This window comes from Schistocerca nitens, chromosome 6 (genome assembly GCF_023898315.1).
Source record: "Schistocerca nitens isolate TAMUIC-IGC-003100 chromosome 6, iqSchNite1.1, whole genome shotgun sequence".
In the NCBI taxonomy this organism is placed as follows: Eukaryota; Metazoa; Arthropoda; class Insecta; order Orthoptera; family Acrididae; genus Schistocerca; species Schistocerca nitens.
In genome coordinates this window covers 245,198,617-245,218,289 of record NC_064619.1, presented here as the reverse complement: position 1 = coordinate 245,218,289, position 19,673 = coordinate 245,198,617, and the positions used below count along the sequence as shown (strand labels likewise).

The 19,673-nt window shown below is 42.3% G+C and overlaps 1 protein-coding gene across 3 annotated transcripts in view; it reads right to left on the bottom strand.

Annotated features, from left to right (window-relative positions):
- The window catches only part of LOC126262211 (trafficking protein particle complex subunit 8), a 309,618-nt gene that overhangs the window by 235,302 nt on the left and 54,643 nt on the right, over positions 1-19,673 (bottom strand). For all 3 annotated transcript variants that reach the window (XM_049958637.1, XM_049958638.1, XM_049958639.1), the window contains 2 exons: positions 14,581-14,793; positions 14,249-14,358 (listed from right to left, as the gene is read on the bottom strand). In XM_049958637.1, coding sequence (XP_049814594.1) covers positions 14,249-14,358; positions 14,581-14,793 — 323 coding nt within the window. The remainder of the gene's footprint in view (positions 1-14,248; positions 14,359-14,580; positions 14,794-19,673) is intronic.

The following is a 19,673-nucleotide window of genomic DNA, read 5'->3' as shown; positions in this document are numbered from 1 at the left end:
ACTGCAGGATGGAGAAAAGCTGGAGGTGGCTCTGTTATGCTCTGGGGAACATTTCCATGGGCATCCATGGGTCAAGAGGTGCTTGTGAAAGGCACCACGATGGCCAAGGAGTATCATACAGTGGTTGCAGACTATGTATACCCTTTCATGACAATCATTTTTCCCGATGGCAGTAGCATTTTTCAGCAAAATAATGCACCATGTAACACAGCCAGGAGTGTGATGGATTGGCTCAAGGAACACTCGGGAAAGTTCCAATTGATGTGCTGGCCCCCCAATACACCAGATACGAACACGATTAAACACATCTGGGATGTGACTGAATATGGCATCAGATCTCATTGTCCACCTCCCCGGAATTTAGGGGAATTAGGTGACTTGTATGTGCAGTGTGTGTGTGGGGGGGGGGGGGGGGTTTCGGGCGCTAAACAGTGTGGTCATCAGCGCCCAAACGCATAGAAACAGGAACACATGCGGTGAAGGGACGAAGACAGACAGCGAACAAGGAGAACGGCTAATAGACACAGGCCTGACACAGTTCCAAATCCTCTTATGCAGAGGCAAAACAAGAGGAAACGAAACGCACTAAAAAAGGAAAGGAAACACAAGGAAAAGAGAACAGAAATCGAAGTGAAACAAGTAGATAATCGTGACTGGCGGACCTCTTACCTACAACCTGGGTGAGCCAGTCACCCAGCAGCACATTAAAATCCTCTCCCTAAAATCTGAGGCAACAAATTGGACAGGACACAAAACCGTAAGACCTTAACCACAGTCGTTGCATCGACTTGCAAAATAGAGGGCAAATCCGGTGGTAAGGAAACCACCACCCTCTGGTCAGAGAATAAAGGACAGTCAAGTAAAATGTGGTGGACAGTAATCTGGACGCCACAAGCACTGCAGATTGGGGGGTCCTCCGCCGCAGTAAAAAACCATGCGTTAAGGGACTGTGCCCGATGCAGAGGCGAGTGAGGAGAACCTCATTCCGCCTGCATGACTGGTAGGACGTACGCCATGGCCGCATGGTGGCCTTGACCAAACGCAGCTTATTTTCACCGACTGCCAGCCACTCCTCTTCCCATTGACGCATAACACGAAAACGCAAAAGGGAGGTAACAGCATGGAGGGGGACGGCACATTCAACAACGTGAGGGAGGGAACATGCATCTTTGGCAGCCACATCTGCCAGTTCGTTTCCCCTAATACCCACGTGCCCCGGCACCCAGCAGAAGGAAACCTCCTTCCCCTGTCATTGCAGGTGGAGTAGGGCATCACGGATGTTCTGGACGACCGTATCTGCTGGGTACAAGTGTTGCATGGTCTGAAGGGCACTCAGGGAGTCAGAACAGATGAGAAACTTAAGACTGGGAATACATCTCATCTGCTCCAATGCCCGCAAGATCGCAAACAATTTGGCATCAAAGATGGTAAACGCCGCAGGAAGCCGTAACTTGACGACTCGATCAGGGAAAACAACAGCACAACCAACAGAGTCCCCCTGTTTAGAGCCATCCGTAAATACTGCTACTTGGTCAGGACGCTGGTTTAAAATATCGTAATATAAGGAGGTAAAAACAAACGCAGGAGTGCAGCTCCTCCGGTACTCTGACAAGTCTAAAATGACGCTGGGCCTCTGGAGCAACCAGGGAGGCAGGCGGGTAAAACCCTGGAGTTGGGGTGCCACACGCTCCACACCAAGGGACTCAAGCAAATGCTTGGCACAAATCCCAAATGGTCTCGTTGCCCTGGGACGACTGGAAAAGAGACGTTCCATAGGCGGTCGGGCAACGGTAGGGTACGCGGGGGAGGTAGGACAGGCAAGGAATTGACACACCCGTCACACCATGAGGAGCGGCGGTTCCCCTGCCTCAGCACACGGGTTGGGGATGGGACTGGTACGGAATGCACCAGTGGCCAGCCTGATACCCTCATGGTGTACTGCATCAAGAAACTTCAGATACGAAGGCCTCGCTGAGCCATGAGGCATACACGGTGCATCCATAGTCAAGACGCGACCGGACGAAAGCCCTATAAAACTGCAGCAGACGCACCCGATCTGCTCCCCAGGACCGATGGCTCAGACACTTCAAAACATTCAGTGCCTTCAGGGCCCGCACCTTGAGGTCTTTAAGGTGCGGCAACCACGACAACTTGGAATCAAAAGTGAGGCCCAGGAACCTCACAGTGTCTCTAAATGGAAGAATGGTGTCCCTAAGACGCAATTCAGGGGAGGTAAAAGCATGTCGAGAACGATTAAAATGAACACACACACACATTTGTCTGCAGAAAAGTTAAAAACCGTCTTCGCAGTCCATGCCTCTAATCGCTTTATCGTAAGCTGCAGCTGCTGACTAGCAGTGACAAGATTGGAGGAAGAACAGAAAACAGCAAAATCGTCCACAAACAAGGAGCATTGCGCCGGACTCCTGATAGTGGACGTGATACTGTTAATGGCGATGGCAAAGAGGGTGACACTTAAAATGCTAACCGAGCGAGGTGGCGCAGTGGTTAGCACACTGGACTCGCATTCGGGAGGACGACGGTTCAATCCCGTCTCCAGCCATCCTGATTTAGGTTTTCCGTGATTTCCCTAAATCGCTTCAGGCAAATGCCGGGATGGTTCTTTTCAAAGGGCACGGCCGATTTCCTTCCCAATCCTTCCCTAACCCGAGCATGAGCTCCATCTCTAATGACCTCGTTGTCGACGGGACGTTAAACAGTAACCACCACCACTTAAAATGCTACCCTGAGGAACATCATTCTCCTGCACGTACAAATCAGATAGCACATTACCAACCCCATATCGAAAGAGGCTGCGGGAAAGAAAGGACCGAACGAAGAAGGGGAGATGGCCACGAAAGCCCCACTGATGGAGTTGATTGAGGATAAGGCAGCGCCAAGTAGTGTCATATGCCTTATTAATGTCAAAGAATACACCTAGACAATGCTGGTTACGTAGGAAGGCCTGCTGGATGGCCACCTCAAGCAGGGTCAAGTTGTCTATAGTTGAACGACGTCTCCGAAAGCCACACAGAGTGGCTAAGGAGCTGCCTGGTCTCGAGCAGCCAAACCAGGCGAAGGTTGACCATGCGTTCCAATGTCTTCCCGACACAGTTTGTCAAAGCAATACTCCGATAACTACTGGGATGCATTCGGTCCTTCCCCGGTTTGAGGAGGGGAATCAAAATCGCCTCCCTCCATGAGTCAGGGAATGTGCTAGATGACCATATCATATTAAAACAATTCAGGAGAACTTCCTTGGATGGCAGCACAAGTGCTGCAGCATGCTGTACAGGATTTGATCATCACCTGGCGCAGTATCATGAGCCACAGACAGCGCCGAATCCAGTTCCCACAATGTGAGGGAGCAGTTGTAGGGTTCAGAATTTGGAGACCGGAAGTCCAAGTGATCCCTCTCGATGGCAGTGCAGTAGCGGCAGAAATCTGGATCACAGTTAATAGTGGCAGTAGATTCCGCAAAATGCATGGCCAGTGTCTGGGCAATGCCTCTCGGCGCCGTGAGTAGATCACACTGATGCAGCAATGCCGTGACAGGTAGTTGGCTGCATTTCCTGGAAATCCTCCTGATGGCTTCCCATATTTTCGTAGAACTAGTGGAGTGGGAGATGGAGTTCAAGAACGACTGCCATGACCATCGTTTGCTCTCTTTAATCACCTTGGCCCTTTCCACCCGAAAGGCCGCAAGATTGTCAGCTGAGGGACGGCACTTGAAGCGGCGCAGAGCTGCACAGCGGGCTCGGATGGCTGAGCGGCACTCAGTGGTCCACCAAGGGACAGCACGCCTCTTGGGATGACTTGAGGACCGTGGGATCGACAATTCAGCAGCATGGGAGATCACGGCTGTAACATGGTCGACCCATTCGTGGACGCTGGCACGGTGTTCCAAAACAGCTAAATGGCTGAAAAGTGTCCAGTCAGCTCTGCAGAGGTGCCACCTGGGCGGCACTGGTAATGCCACAGTCTCATCCAGGAGGCGAATCCAAAGGGGGAAGTGGTCACTAGAATGGAGGTCAGCGGCAACCTCCCACAGAGCAGGAGAGCAAAAGGAAAGGTCAATAGCTGACGACGACCCAGAAGCAGTACAGAAATTAGTGGGAGTACCAGAGTTGAGGATGCACAGTTCTTCGGACGCCATAAGGCTTTCCAGAATGCGACCCCTGGGGCAAGTAGTCGTAGAGCCCCGTAAGACATTATGAGCATTGAAGTCCCCCAGAAGGAGAAATGGGCGGGGGAGTTGGCTAATAAGGTCTGTGAGAGCCTCAGAGTCTATTGCATCCTGCGGTGGTAAGTAAACGGAACAGATTGTGAGCCTCCGCCCCACAAGAAGGTCAACTGCAACTGCTTGCAAGTCCGTAACGAGAGGGAGCTCAGATGAGTGGTGCATGTCACGGACAAAAACTGCAACACCACCCTTTGCCCTTTCCCCCATCAGATCACCTTTTCGATACACGGTATAGCCCCGTAAAGAAGGAGCATCAGTGGCCCGAAAATGTGTCTCTTGGAGACATAAGCACAAGGGGTGCTCTCGTACAAGGAGTTGTAATTCGGCCACATGCGTCCTGAACCCATTCAGGTTCCACTGTAATATGGGAGCCAGTGATCAGGGTGGCTGAATTTTCACCCTGCCTCTCTGCTTCGGAGGAGAGCCCGTACTGGCCGGAGATTTATTCCTGGGGCGAGAATATCACCCCCGGTCGACATCAATGTCCATCAGCTCCGATGGCGACCCAAGGGAGATGTCAGACAGTATGATGGCATCGTCATCGGACTGACCCTGACTAGTCTCCTCAGGTGGCAAAACCTTCACCTTCGGTGTCTTCATCTTGGGGGGACTTAGAATGCAGAACCTTGTCAACAGTTGGAGCTTTACACGCCTGGGCAGAAGGTGCCATATGGGGAGGGGCAGGAAGTACCCCAATGTCAGCAACCGCGCCTTGTCCGACGTTGTGGGGAGAGCTGCAGGTTTCAAAACAACCGCAGCAGCACAAGTGCACTGGCAAACACAGGTATTAGTGCTGACACTAGCAACATCCGTTTGTGTAGCAACAGTGGCCAACTGTACTGGTTTCTGCAGAGTGGAAGCGAAAGATGTTGTAAACACAGGAGGCTGCATGGCCTTAAAGAGCTTCTTGGCCTCACCATAGGGGATGCGCTTAGATGTTTTGATCTCCTGTATCTTCCGTTCCTCGAGATAGATGGGGCAGACCCGGCTCCAGACAGGGTGACTCCCAGAGCAATTCACGCACTTCACAGGTGATGAACAATCGGCTCCTTCATGGGCAGGCTGACCACATTTGCCACAAGTGGCTATCCCATTGCACCCCAACGTAGTATGCCCAAAGCGCTGACATTTAAAACAGCGCATTGGGTTGGGGAAATACCGCCGTACTGGCAAACGTAAGAAACCCGTTTTAACATGCTCTGGGAGTCTCGGGCAATTGAACATGAGAATAAATGAGTCTGATTTGACTAGGTCCCCATCGACTCGTTTCATAATATGCTGCACGTCGACAATACCTTCGTCAGCCCACTCAGATTTCAACTCGTCCTTGGGGATATCCACCAAGTCCCTACATGTCACAACACCCTTACTATAGTTCAAAGTGGAGTGGAGCTCAGTCTCGATAGCGTACTCTCCGAGACAGGTTGCTTTCCGAAGAGAAGTGACTTGACGGGAACTAGAAGTTTCAACTAACAGAGTCCCATTGCGCAGTCGCTTCACAGATTTCAGTGTTCCTGCAATTCCCTCAAGACCCTTGTGGATGTAAAAGGGAGAAACCCTCTCAAAGCTACCTTCCTTCCGTTTGACAATCAAAAACACATTCTGGTTATCAGCATGTGCTCTGTTACGACAGTCTGATAAATCTCAAGTAACACCAGGCACTGGAGGACTCGCAGCACGATGTCACTTTTTCGATGGGGTGTGTTTTCCTACCAGTGGCCCACCCAATCCACTGGTAGGGGGAAATGTAGAGGTTGAAGGGTCCATTGTGGTCCCACGAGCAGATAGGGAACTAAAGGTCCGCTCAGACAGAGCCCCGCGTGCCTGAGTAAGCCTTATACAACTGGGGTGCGGCAGGTGCCCCAGAGGTTGCCCGCTTGCGACTGTTCTACCCCAACAGCCATGCATCTTATAGGCGCGCAGCACACCGTAAGATTGAGGGGTTTTTATAGAGGTTTGCCTTCCTCGCAATCCAGGCGGTCAAGCCAAGATTACCATTCCCCGCAGCACACAACATTCCACCGCCGCGCCATGCGGTGGTCACTGAAGCATGTCTGGGGGTTACGGCGACAGGAGACTGGCGGCGCTGACCAGTCCCCGGCTCAGGACCACAGGGTTGCCAAGCCCGTACTCAGCAAATAAATGCTGAGCCCCTGGGGGGTTGTATGTGCAGAAGTGGTGCCAACTCCCTCCAGCAACCTACCAAGGCCTCACTGCTTCCATGCTACAATGAGTCTCCACCGTTATCCTGGCTATTAGGTAGGTGGTCATAATGTTCTGCCTCATCAATGTATGAGGAAAGCATATCCAGCTTACCTACTGGAATCTTGGGATTCTCAATGAAACTACCAGTGGAGTGGATAGTGAAGTATCTAGGGGCAACTCAGGGTACGAAACTATCATGGAGTCCTCACATAAGCAATACATGTTCGAAGGTGAAACGTACTCTTATAACAGGGTGTATATGCAGATAAATAAAAAAAAAATCCCTGATTTTTGGGTTAAAAATACACTTCTTCCATGTTAAGTGACAGTATACTTTCCCTCAGAACTGTAAAACTGATCAATCCTTTGAATGGTTAAGGTTTTATACACCAGTGGGGAACTTTCCGGCACTAAAACGGAGAGTTTTGGAAAGATCTTTTATGAGCAGCAATATGTACACTGCATATTTTTGTATTACAGAAGTTAATGACAAATTTCTAGTCTTCTGGACTCAAAATCTTTCTAAGTTGCAGGTCCTTTAAGTGTTAAGTTTTACATGAGAGTCAAACGCTCTGCAATTTAAGAAATTTATTGCACATTCTCACACGTAACATAATTAATTTTGCGAAAAATGAAATTTACTTCAAAAGCAATGCTTTTCAAACCACCATTCACAGCATTTTCCTGCAACCTGTTAGAAATATGTTTGTTTCAGCAGTTGCCAGAGAATGACAGAAGACAGGCATTACTGTGCATGCACAGCTACGATGACATAGGAAGCCTGTTTGTTCATACATATATAGCATTAAGAGATCTTACATTGCATTGTAGAAGAAACAAGACATCAAAGGATATTCCAAGAGCAGCAGAATTACATAAACCATACTAAAATGCAGAATACAACTTAAAGTGCACATTCATATGTCCAGATTCACAATGAAGTTGGCCCCAATCTGATATTAAGCTTTTCAGCGTGGTTTACAGGATGCAAATTTTCTAGCAGTTTCAGTACTGTAATACCTTATGTTTGATTCTTTATTATGGCATAATGCCATACATGTCAGATGATGAAAACATTCTCCTGAAATTCAGCAAACAGTTGGAATTAACCAATGGTGTGGAATGAAACACTTCGTTTCAAATAAATTGACTGCCTCTGCAGAAAAGATTAATAAAAGCCAAATACTTTCAGGATATCCCGAATCCCACACCATACAGTGAATGTGGTAAAAACAGGAATGGTCAAAGAAATGCTGGCTGACTATACAAGAACTTCCAGCTGGTTCAGTAAAACTTTAACCGTCGAGTGGGTGTACCTATGAATATAGTGTGTCAACCCCAAAAAATATTGACTTGCACTGTTCCATTGCTGTTTTACAATAGGGAGCCCATATCTAGTCCTCCATTATTGCTTCAGCTAACACAGTGATGAATTGCGCTGTCATACATCAAAATAAGCAGCAGTAATATAAAATAAACGGCGATCTCGGTAAGAAAAAAAATTACGATACATGCAAGAAAGTGATCCAGATTCTGAGCTAGCAGCACAACCCCAAAATGAGGCACTTGTCAATGAGGTAATTAGTAATTGAATGAGTGGTTGGCTGGGATCTCATGCAACTGTGCTGTTTAATGCTTTGAGTGGGTCATTACTGTGGGGTAGCACTTTTATGTGGCAACAGAGTGCTATAGTGAAAATTTATTTTATTATTGTTTAATTAAACAGCGATTTAGATAATATAATGTAAGTTTATTTTATCATTGTTCAATTAAACTACAGTTAAACTGTGGTTATGCTCATACTGCATACCTCTGTAACAAAGCTGCTATTCTTTATACATGTGTACAAAGAAGATCACAGCATAACTACTCATAAAAAATGGTGCAACTGCTCAAGGGTTAAATGCAACAACTGGAGCTAGATAGCAGTGGAAGTATGAACCATGACATCCTGCAGGACATGTAGTCTGGTTTACTAATCAGTCGAAAACAGATGAAGGCACTGGGGCTGGGGTACGTGGGGTACAGCTTAGACTACAGAGAGCAATTTCTCTAGCGAAGCTGGCCAGAGTATTCCAGGTGGAAATGTCTGTTACCAGGGAATGGGCAGAAGAGAATTTCCATAGGCAATAGAAGATCGTAGTATTTACATTTTTTCAGACAATCAGCTCTGTAATTTTTTCAGCCTCTGCAGAAAGATCAAAGATCATTGCAAAATGTCACAAAGCCCTTCAAAGAATAAGGAAAAGCAAACAGGAAAAACCTGCTGTGGGCCCCTGATCCCACAGGAATCAGTGGCAATGAACAAACTGATAGGTTGGCCAGGACAGGTGTGATCACTCCATTTATTGGACCAGAACCTGTCCTAACCATCACTAAGTTTATGGTTAAGCAAAAACTATTAAACTGGATCAGAAAGCATGTGCATAATGTCAGACTATGATCCAAAAACAAGAAGCTGGCAAGTTAATGGTGTCAAAGTCACGTTTCAAAGAAGCTGTGTGGTGAGGGTGATGAAACTGCTCCACACCTAATCTTCCAATGTGAAGTGTTACAGGTCAAAAGACACAGAATATTCAAGTAATCAAAGCCTGAAGAAATTGTATCTAACAAAGAACTAGTAAAAGGCCTCTTACTACTCTTTAAGAGTACAGATTGGCTTTAGTAGAATCACAGTGAGCAAAATCACACAATAACCCTGTTTCAGCCCAGCCAATAGTGGGCTAGGACCACTTATGTTTTTACCTCGCGGTTCAAATCAAATCAAGATTAGAAAATTATGCAAGCTATATTAGTGAAAAGACACACTACAATAATGTGATGTGTTGGTTTCTGAATAGATCTGGCAATCAGGTACATGAAATCACCTGTTTCATATATTTTATCTTTCCATTTTATAATCTCAAACATTTGTCTTAAGGGAAAAAATGAAATCATCTTCCTCATAAATACACAGCTTGTAATCGTAGCACCAGCCTAAAGTATTCAGACTGAATTTTCACTCTGCAGCAGATTGTAATGATTTGAAACTTCCTGGGAAATTGAAACTGTGTGCCACAAGGGCGCTCAGACCTGGGACCTTTCCCTTTCACACACAAGTACTTTACCAATTGAGCTATCCAAGCACAAATCGCAACCCACACTCACAGCTTTACTTCCATCACTACCTCATCTTCTAGTTATCAACCTTCTCTCCATAACATCCTACTTTACTGGAGTGTGAGTCCTGCCAGATGTGGAGAAGAACTGTGAAATCTGGAAGGTAGAGGAGATGACGAAATGATGAAATAAAGCTATGAGAGCAGGTCATGACTTGTGGTCAGCTAGCTCAGTCAGTAGAGCACTTGTCCATGTAAGGCAAAGGTCCCAGATTCAGGTCCTGGTCTACCACACAGTTTTAATCAGTCAGAAAGATTTAAACCAGCACACGCTCCATTGTAAAGTGAAAATTCATTCTGGAAATATTCTTTCACTCTTTCAAATTTAAAGGAAATTGCTGGAAGTGGTACTGTTAAGCTTCAGCTGCTGTATAATAAGATCAAAAGTTCCATTTAAAACTGAGAAATAGTGCTGTAACATGCATTGTCATTCCATGTCAGCAAAGCACGAAGAGGGCAATGGCAGCAACAATAACCATTATTTTTATCATCAAATTAAAATACACTTTTTTATTGAGTTCATTACTAACGACAAGATGTGTATGGGGCTCATGGTACAATTCCACTCACTGTTCAATCCCTTCAACTGAAATGAACTGCAACACTGTCATATTCCTTTTTCTTTATTGTGGGATCTGCTGCACATATATTTTAATAAACAACTAGCTGTCAAGCTTAAATTTGTATAACCATTCAGATAATAAAATGCATTCTAATATATGTGAGCAACAGGAAAAACATTGCTGAAAAAATATTACACCCAACAACTACAGACAGCAATAATGGTTTACTCAAAGCTGACATATGTCCATCTACTTCAGGACATGTACTGATGAAGGCAATGAAGCCGAAACAAGCTTTTTAAATACCAAGCAGCATACTGTCTTCCAATTCTGCACATACTGCCATACTCAATTTTAAAATGTATGCTCAGGCATCTTTCACAATACAAAACCACTAAAAGTGAAGTGCACATATGCCATCAACTTTAAACCATACAAAAATTGACTCAGTGTCAACATTACCAGTACTTACAACAAGAGGCATACTGAAACTGAAATATGATGTTCCAATGTCCCTATTAAGTTTACTTCTGATATATGAATTGTGCAATAAGCATTAATGTCACAGGTGTTGAAAGATTCAAGGACAAGCTTATCTTTAATATTACCACAACATACAATTGTGGCTGTTATTCACCAACACCCATGTTGAGTGGTATCATTCTTCTCTGTGAGTCGCAGCTCATGATTTGCCACACAACTCTGAGCCGTATGAAAGGAGGGGCATGAGGCGAGGTGTTGAGGACAATGACGTAACACTAATTTTACTAGGCACCACACTTGCTACTGCTGACATATTGGAAGTAGATAAGGAAGCCAGACCAGAAGTTGTGGTTAGCGATAAGTGATGCCTACATAAGTAATGTATCTGAAAGGAAGGTGTCAGCTGTCGTCCAGATGTTCATGCAACAGCATTTTACGACTTACAGAGATGCCGTATTACTATAGCAGGACAAGGCGAATATGTGGTATTGTTTATAAGTCTGTTGACAATATATCAATTACTACACAGGGCCAATTAGGAGCTCCACCTTTCCTTCTGGGCAATCTGTTTTTGCTGAAGGAATTTTGAACTTTAAGTTTATGAAGAATAATACTGAATAAGATTTTCACTCTGCAGTGGAGTGTGTACTGATATGAAACTTCCTGGCAGATTAAAACTGTGTGCCCGACCAAGACTCGAACTTGGGTTCGAGTCTCGGTCGGGCACACAGTTTTAATCTGCCAGGAAGTTTCAAGAATAATACTGCTCAACATGGATGTGGGTGAATAACAGCCACAATTGTACATTGTGGTAATGTTAAATATAAGTTTGGCCTTGAGTCTTTTGATGCCTGCGACATTATTGCTTATTGCACTTTTCAGACATCAGAAGTGTTTAATAGGGACATTGGAACATTATATTTCAGTTCAAGTATGCCTCTTAAGGACTCAATGCTTGTAAGGCCTATGAGACAGAGTCTATTTTTGTATGGTTGAACCCTTTCCACTCCAACGTCAAGTGGTGCTCAACATTGCGAATTTTGTTTTCCGTTCCGATGTCGAACCTTATTAGACACGATTTTACTGCTCTCACATGATCAATTCTTAATTCGGAATTATTACATTAAAGTTTGTGAATGCACAATGGCTAATTCCTCACATTCAGTTCATTCTGAGGAAGAGATTTACAGCTTTTAGAGGAATCTTTAAGTGACACTGATATTGAGAGTTATTTGGATGATTAGTGTGATCCATTTCTAAACAATTCTAATGAAGAAGATGATGAAAACCAAGAAAATTCACATTTTTCTAGTGATTCACCAGAAGAGTCAGAGCAGATGTTGAGGGAAAATGACATTGACTTTACAGACTTTCCTTTTGACAATTCAAAGTGTGGTTTTATCCCTGAAACATATAATGTTCCATCATAGCCAGTTTGTTTCTTCCAGATAATTTTTACAGACAACCTATTTCAACAAATACCAGAATAAACAAACAGATGTGCTACAGCAAAAATATGTAAAGTGACACCACTTCCACAACATTCTGCTTGGTGGGATTGGAGAAATGTTACCAAGGAAGAAATGAAACACTTCCGTGGTGTGCTACTGAATATGGCATTACAAAAGAGTAAGAACTTGCAGGACTTTTTTTCAGGAGAGTGGTTATAATCACCTGACTTCTTTTCAGACAAGCGATTTATGCAAATTTAATGGGCACTTCATGTTTCTAATCCAGAGAGTGCTACACATGTCAACACTCAGGTTCATCCATATCTAAGTAAAGTGAAGAATGTGTTGGGCTACTTGTCCCACACATTCCTCAAAATTTATCAAAGGTATTTAGCTGCTGATGAATCTTCAGTATCATTCAAGTCCCTTGTGCTATTCAAAATGTACAATCCCAAAAAAAAACAAGAAAATGAGGACTCAGCGTTTATGTGATTTCAGATTCATCAAATGGTTATATTTGCAGTTTGATACCCTATTTTGGAGCTGTGACAACAGAGTCATCAATTTGTCCAGACTCAGATGTTTCCAAGAATAGTTCTTCAATTGCTGGCTAATATCACAAATGCTACAGGCCAGCCAGGGTATCATTTGTACACTGACTGTTTTTTATAGGTGTTGCATTAGCTGATTAACTGTTGAAACAGAATGTGCACCTCATAAGAACAATCCAAGACAATAGCAAAAATGTTCCAGCTCCAATCAAGAAGGAAGTTCTGTGTCTGAAGAAGCACAAAATAAAATGCATCCGCAATAAAAAATAATGATGGTTCTAGCATGGCAAGATACATGAACAGTTCTCATGCTTTCTACAACAGTAAATAACTCAGTGGCACTTATAGAAAGCAGATACAGAAAGGAACGGAAAGAAATAATGAAACCAAATGTCATTATTGATTATACTTCAAAGATGGGTGGAGCTGATCAATCTCACCATTTTATTCCAGTTATGGTTTTCTAATGAAAGTCTGAAGTGGTGACAAAAACTGTACTTCTGTTTGTTGGAGGTAGGACTTGTAAATACCTATTCATTACACAAGAATCACTGCGAAAAAAAAGAACTTGAAAAATTGAAAACTGTCTCACAAAGTATTCCGTAAAACTCTTATAAGATACTTAGTTGGTGAAGAAAGAAATCCAGGACAGAAACAAGTATGTCGTTCAACTTCTGATGATGAGGAATGCTTGAGTGGACAGTTGCACATTATCAACAAGTTCCTGGGAACAAGCATAAGGATTCTGCAGCGTGTTCAGGTAGAAAAAGAGAAAGGTGGCAGGAATGAAATTGTGTATTACTGTGAATCATGCACATGAAACCCAGCTCTCCACCCTGATGAGTGTTTGAAAAAATATCATACACTGAAAAGTTTTGTATTGTAATGTTTTGGAAATATATTTGCGTGAAAGTGCACTTTTTGTTTTAATGTATACCCTAGCTGCTGTTCAGTGGCGTCATTGTTTCCATAAAGAGACTGTGCAATCCTCTGTGGTGTGATTGCCACCCAGGCAATGGTGATTTAAATAAGAATGCGCAGAGTCACACTGTGTCTGCCTTATGGAGTGCAAAGGGTTAATGGTGTGTATACAACTGTCATATTCAGTTTTAAAATGTACACTTAGCCACCTTTCACAATACAAAAACCGAGCGAGGTGGTGCAATGGTTAGACACTGGACTTGCATTCGGGAGGACGACGGTTCAATCCCGCGTCCGGCCATCCTGATTTAGGTTTTCCGTGATTTCCCTAAATCGCTCCAGGCAAATGCCCGGATGGTTCCTTTGAAAGGGCACGGCCGACTTCCTTCCCCATCCTTCCCTAATCCGATGAGACCGATGACCACAATACAAAAGCACTAAAATTGAAATGTTTTGAAGGAGCAAGCTTTTGTCATCAGAATTATTCTTGTGGAATGCAAAAGCACTAAAACTGATACATTTTGAAGGAGCAAGCTTTCATCATCAGAATTTTATTGCAAAAATAATTCTGCCGCTAAAGGTGAAAGATGGTTGAGCCTACATTTTAACATCGAGTTAAATAACTGACCTCATATTCATCATGGATAAAATGAAACACTGATTCACTACTTACATGACTGCGTTTACTGGATTATTTGCACCTGGTGTCCCTGGTTTGTTGCTTCCGAACCAACGTTTTGTTGCACTAAAAAGAGACCTACTGACTCCTTTCTTATTGGAAATCTGAAACACATCACAAATTGATTGATTTAAACTGTTGTTATACCTCCAGTTTATATGCAAGCGAATTACGCACTGCTAATCAGACTGCAAGAGTACCAATCTTCCTGAGAAATATTAGTTTTGTTACAAAGTTGTGGAAAGCAGCCAATGTGCATTTAATCTATAAATTAGCATGTCTACCATAGCTTAAAAAAAACACTACCTTCTAATATTTATACTTACAATATCACTCAATAGCTGAATTTGCTTTTCAACAAAGGGGAGAAGAGATTTAAGGCAGAAATCTTGGGCAAATAATCTTAGCCGCTCCAAATCGCTTGCACTCAAGCAACTGCCATGCTGAATAACAATGTTGTTGGCACCAGCTGCAGAATGGCCAGCCCAAACGTTGTCATTAATGTGGCATGGAGCAGAGAGAACTTCATTGTGCTGTTTCTGTAAGCAAATAAACGAAATGTTACACAGTAGCTAATTACACTAGTGTGTTAATTAATATGGGGAAAAACAGACTTCCAGAACACAAAATTACAGCCAACCACCTTCATCCTAGTATGCAATACTTCTAAGGTGCAAACCAAGCTTCCCATTACATAATTTAGCAGTAAAGGAGACCACTCACCAAACAGCAGAAGTGTTGAGTCATCAAAAGGCACACACAAAAGATAATGAAGACTTGCAAGCTTTAGGAAGAGATTCTTTGACAAACCCGAGTACAAACAGCCCCCCCCCCCCTCACACACACACACACACACACACACACACACACACACACACACACACACACACACACACACAAGTGTCCCTAGATTGTGCCAGCTAAATACACCTGACTTTGCTTCGTGTGTTAATAATACTGGAATACAGTGCAATGATAGTTTTATTTGAGTACATCCATTGTGCAAGTAGTGATACTCTATGCTCGTACTATTATAATTAACTGCTTCTACACGAAGTAGGACTATACCAGATGGATGGTTTGATTCCATGTTCATCACATATACTGATCACCTTCCATTTCCATTATTCACTTGAGAATATCGACAGCATACATTTCTTATTTGAGAGTTATGAAGTACGCAATGGTGTAACGCATGTGTACAGTATTTATAATTGCTCTTTGAAAGCATGTGTTACCCATTTTTATTTGCTGATAAACCTCGTTCAGTGGCAGACATCTGCCAATTTATCCACCATTGGACTTCTTTTCTGGGTGAAAACAAATCGTAATGAACTTTCAAAGCAAATTATTTACACATGTTTACATCAGAGAAAAATCATAAAACAGTAACCCTGAAAAACAACACAGCTGACAGGAAGTCGAGTATATTATCACAGTATAACACCATTAAATGATCAAAAGCACATCAGCATTGCATGAATCCACCTGCATCATTGTACATAGCAGGCAGCTGTGCTTTTGGGAGTTAAGATGGGAGCTAATGCTAGCAGGGCAACGTAAGTTGGTCAACCCAGTTAAATTAACACTAGGCAACAACATTAATGGATTCTGGTCATTCGTTCAGCTCATGAAGAATGCTGTGTCATCAACTTGGTTGAATGTGCACAGACAGCAGCTACCTTTTGTTTTACAGACAGCTGCAATAGTTGAAGTGTAATCTACTTCCCTACAATCTGGTTCATTATGCGCTACAAAACATTTCATAATAAATGAAGTGTATCTAATAAGTATGAAATACACATTACAGAATGTAATGCATATTCATGCTTTTCCAGCCATAAAAACATGAAGAAAAACCAGTAATACAGATTCTCAAGCCGCAGAATGGATTTTATAATGAACTGCACCTTAAAGAATGGATTACACCCTCTGTTGCCTCCTACTTTATCAACAAAATGAAAGAATCAATTCTAAAACACTCACAGCCGGATGAACAGCATTTTTAACTGTGTTGTATTTTAGCCAGAAAAGTGATATAAGTCAAATAAAAAGTCCATTACAGAACAGATTATGCTCTGAACTACTTTTTACTGCACAGACAGCTTGAAAAGAAAGTAAATGTTCTATGAAAATTACAAAATAAATTTACATCCCATTCACATGCATATTTATTCTGATGTTTCACTGTCACTGCCTTCAGAACAAACTGCTGGATGTGGATGCCACACTGACAATTCCCAAATCCATTATTTTGCCTCTAACGACTTTTCTGGTAATCTTCTTCTTTCAGTTTGTCAGTGGGATGTAAGCAACCTTCCCAATCAACAGTACCGATTTTTGTCAATTGCTTCATGGATCAGCCTTTCAGTGCTGACTCCCCTAAATGCATTATTTTTTATCTGCTACATACCCCTTCATCGTTGCCCACATCACTTCTACTGACAATGATAAGGAGGTTCTCTTATAACCCCGTGACCACATTACAGTGCTATGGAACCAGTTGCATACTTTTTATCCTTCCATTTCACTGATGAAGTCTTCCATTTGTAAGGTATGAGACCATCCAAACTGGCATGTAGTAATTCCATGGAAACATTAGCATCACGAACCTACTATGCTGCCATAGTAGGAGGAGAGGTGATACCCCTACGTGGCGCTTCCCAGGTGGCGGATAGGGAAGTCCTCACCGGTTTACTGGTGGACTTGAGTGCAATAAAATAGCTCTCGCGGACCAAACACACCCTCTGCGGTTAACAACCGGAGTTGTAAATCAGAGCTTGCTCCAACTAAGGTTGACAACCTTCGACAGTCAAAAATGGAAAGGTCTTTTAGGAAAAAAATTCCACCGTCCTGCTCAAAAAGGCAGGAAAAGGCTACATCGGATTCAGTGGGTAGTCAACTAGAAGACAGCAACGAATCGGAGCGTTTGCAACCATCCAAATGCACACTAAAACACAAAAAGAAGATTAAACATGAGCAAATAAATTATATAGCAACACACAACATAAACTCACTACTTCAGACCGGAAAACTCAAGGAGCTCACAGATGAACTAAATAAACAAAAAATTTTAATAACAGGGATCCAAGAAATGAGAAACACCACAGAGGACCCATTCGAATCACAAGGATACAGAATTCATAATGGGAAACCAGGACCGAGGGCAATGAAACAATGTCCCCAGTTTGGAACAGGGTTTTTAGTAAACATAAAAATAATAGATTCAGTAACGGATTTCCAAGCAGTATCACCAAGAATTGCGACTCTAAGCTTTCAAACAATGAATAAAACCTACACAATAATGAATGCTCATGCCCCAACAAATGAAAAAAATTGTCTAACAAAAACAAAGGAAGAGGTAGATAAATTTTGGGACCTTCTAGAACAAACTGTGAACAGAGTAAATAAAAAGAATGTAAAAATCTTATTGGGAGATTTCAATGCTCAGTTGGGAAAAGAAAGGAAATATAAAGATATAATTGGAAAATGGAGTCCACATAAATTTACAAACAAAAACGGTCAAAGACTTGTAGAACCCTGCAGAGAACACAACCTTATATCTAAATCAACATACTTTAAGAGGAAGCCAAGTAAACTTAAAACATGGAAACATCCAGACCGGAGGAAGGGCGAGTGGCAGCTAGACCATGTCTGTATGGACAAAAATTTTCATAAGGAGATCCACAATGTTAAAGTACTGAGAGGAGTAGACACAGGCTCAGACCATTATATGGTTAAAATTAAAATCAAATTCACACCGTTAAAGAAGAGGACCGGAAAAACTAATAAAATAAAAAGGAGGTTTGACCCACATCAGCTAATTAAAAATAATAAGTACCAACAAATAACACAAACCATCAAATTAACAGATGATCTAGAACAACTAGTGCCTAATCTTAAAAAAGAAGCAGAGAATCTAGCTCCCTTGAACCCACGAAGGAAACATGCATGGTGGACATCAGAATGTGACAAATTCCATGAAGATAGACACCAAGCATGGTTAAAGTTTCAAACACATAAAACTGAAGAAAATGCCATCAACCTAAAAAATGAAAGAAAAAAATTCACTCAAAATATTAGAGGAATCAGGAGAGGATTTCATAAAGATATTATAAAGTCTATAGAATGTAATTATCATAAAACCAACTCCAGGAACTACTAAAAAATCTTTGGGAAACAACTACAACAATATGAGGCCCCTACACTAATACTGAAAGATGAAGATGGAAGAATGACACACAGTAACAAGGAAAATGCAGAAATCATGGCAAAAGCATTTTACAAACTTCTGAATTGTGAGGAACCCAAAGAACCCTTACAAATCAACATAAATACCCCAATAAAAACCAAACCTAACAAACTAGACCCTCCAACTTTCCAAGAAGTAGAAGAAATTCTTAAAGAACAAAAAAAATTATAAGGCATGTGGAGAAGATCAGGTTTTTGTTGAAATGTGGAAATATGCAAGTGACACAGTCAAGACCTCCTTACACATGGCTCTAACAAAAATTTGGGTAACAGAACAATTTCCCGAACATTGGACCACAGCTATCATCCACCCACTACACAAAAAGGGAGATAAGAGCAACCCAGACAACTACAGCGGAATCTCTCTCCTAGATTGCACATATAAAATTCTATCCAAGATCCTATATGAAAGAATCAAGGAGCAATTAGAACAGGAGTTAGGGGAATATCAGGGAGGTTTCAGACCATGGAGAAGCTGTGCAGAGCAGATAATTAGTTTAAAATTGATTATGCCATACTACAAGAATTGGAACAAACCTCTGGCAATAACATTTGTAGATTTTAAGAAGGCATATGACTGTCTCCACAAACCTTCAGTATTAAAAATTTTAAGAAATCTAGGACTCCATCCAAAACTAATTAAAATAATACAACTCACTCTAACCAACACCAAATCAAAAGTGAAGTTTAGAGGAGAAATTTCGGAACCATTCCTCATAAAAACAGGCTTAAGACAAGGTGACTGCCTATCACCATTACTTTTCAACTGTGCACTGGAATACATAATGAGAGAATGGTACAAGGACAATCCAAAGAGGATAAGAATTGGAAGTGCAAAAGATAATATTAGCTTAAACTGCTTGGGATTCGCTGATGATCTTGCTCTCCTATCCAACACCATTCAAAAAGCCAGGCAACAAGTGAAATCACTACAAGAAATAGCAGAGAAAGTAGGCCTTAGAATATCATTTGAAAAAACGGAGATTATGCTAACTGATCCACCACTTGCAAACAAAATTACAATAGGAGAACAGGAAATCAAAATTGTTGATAAATTTAAATATTTAGGCGAAATAATAACATACAATCTAAATGAGAAGCCATCATGGCAAAATAGAATAAAAAACTGAACTATGCAAATTACATTACCAAAACTACATACAACAAA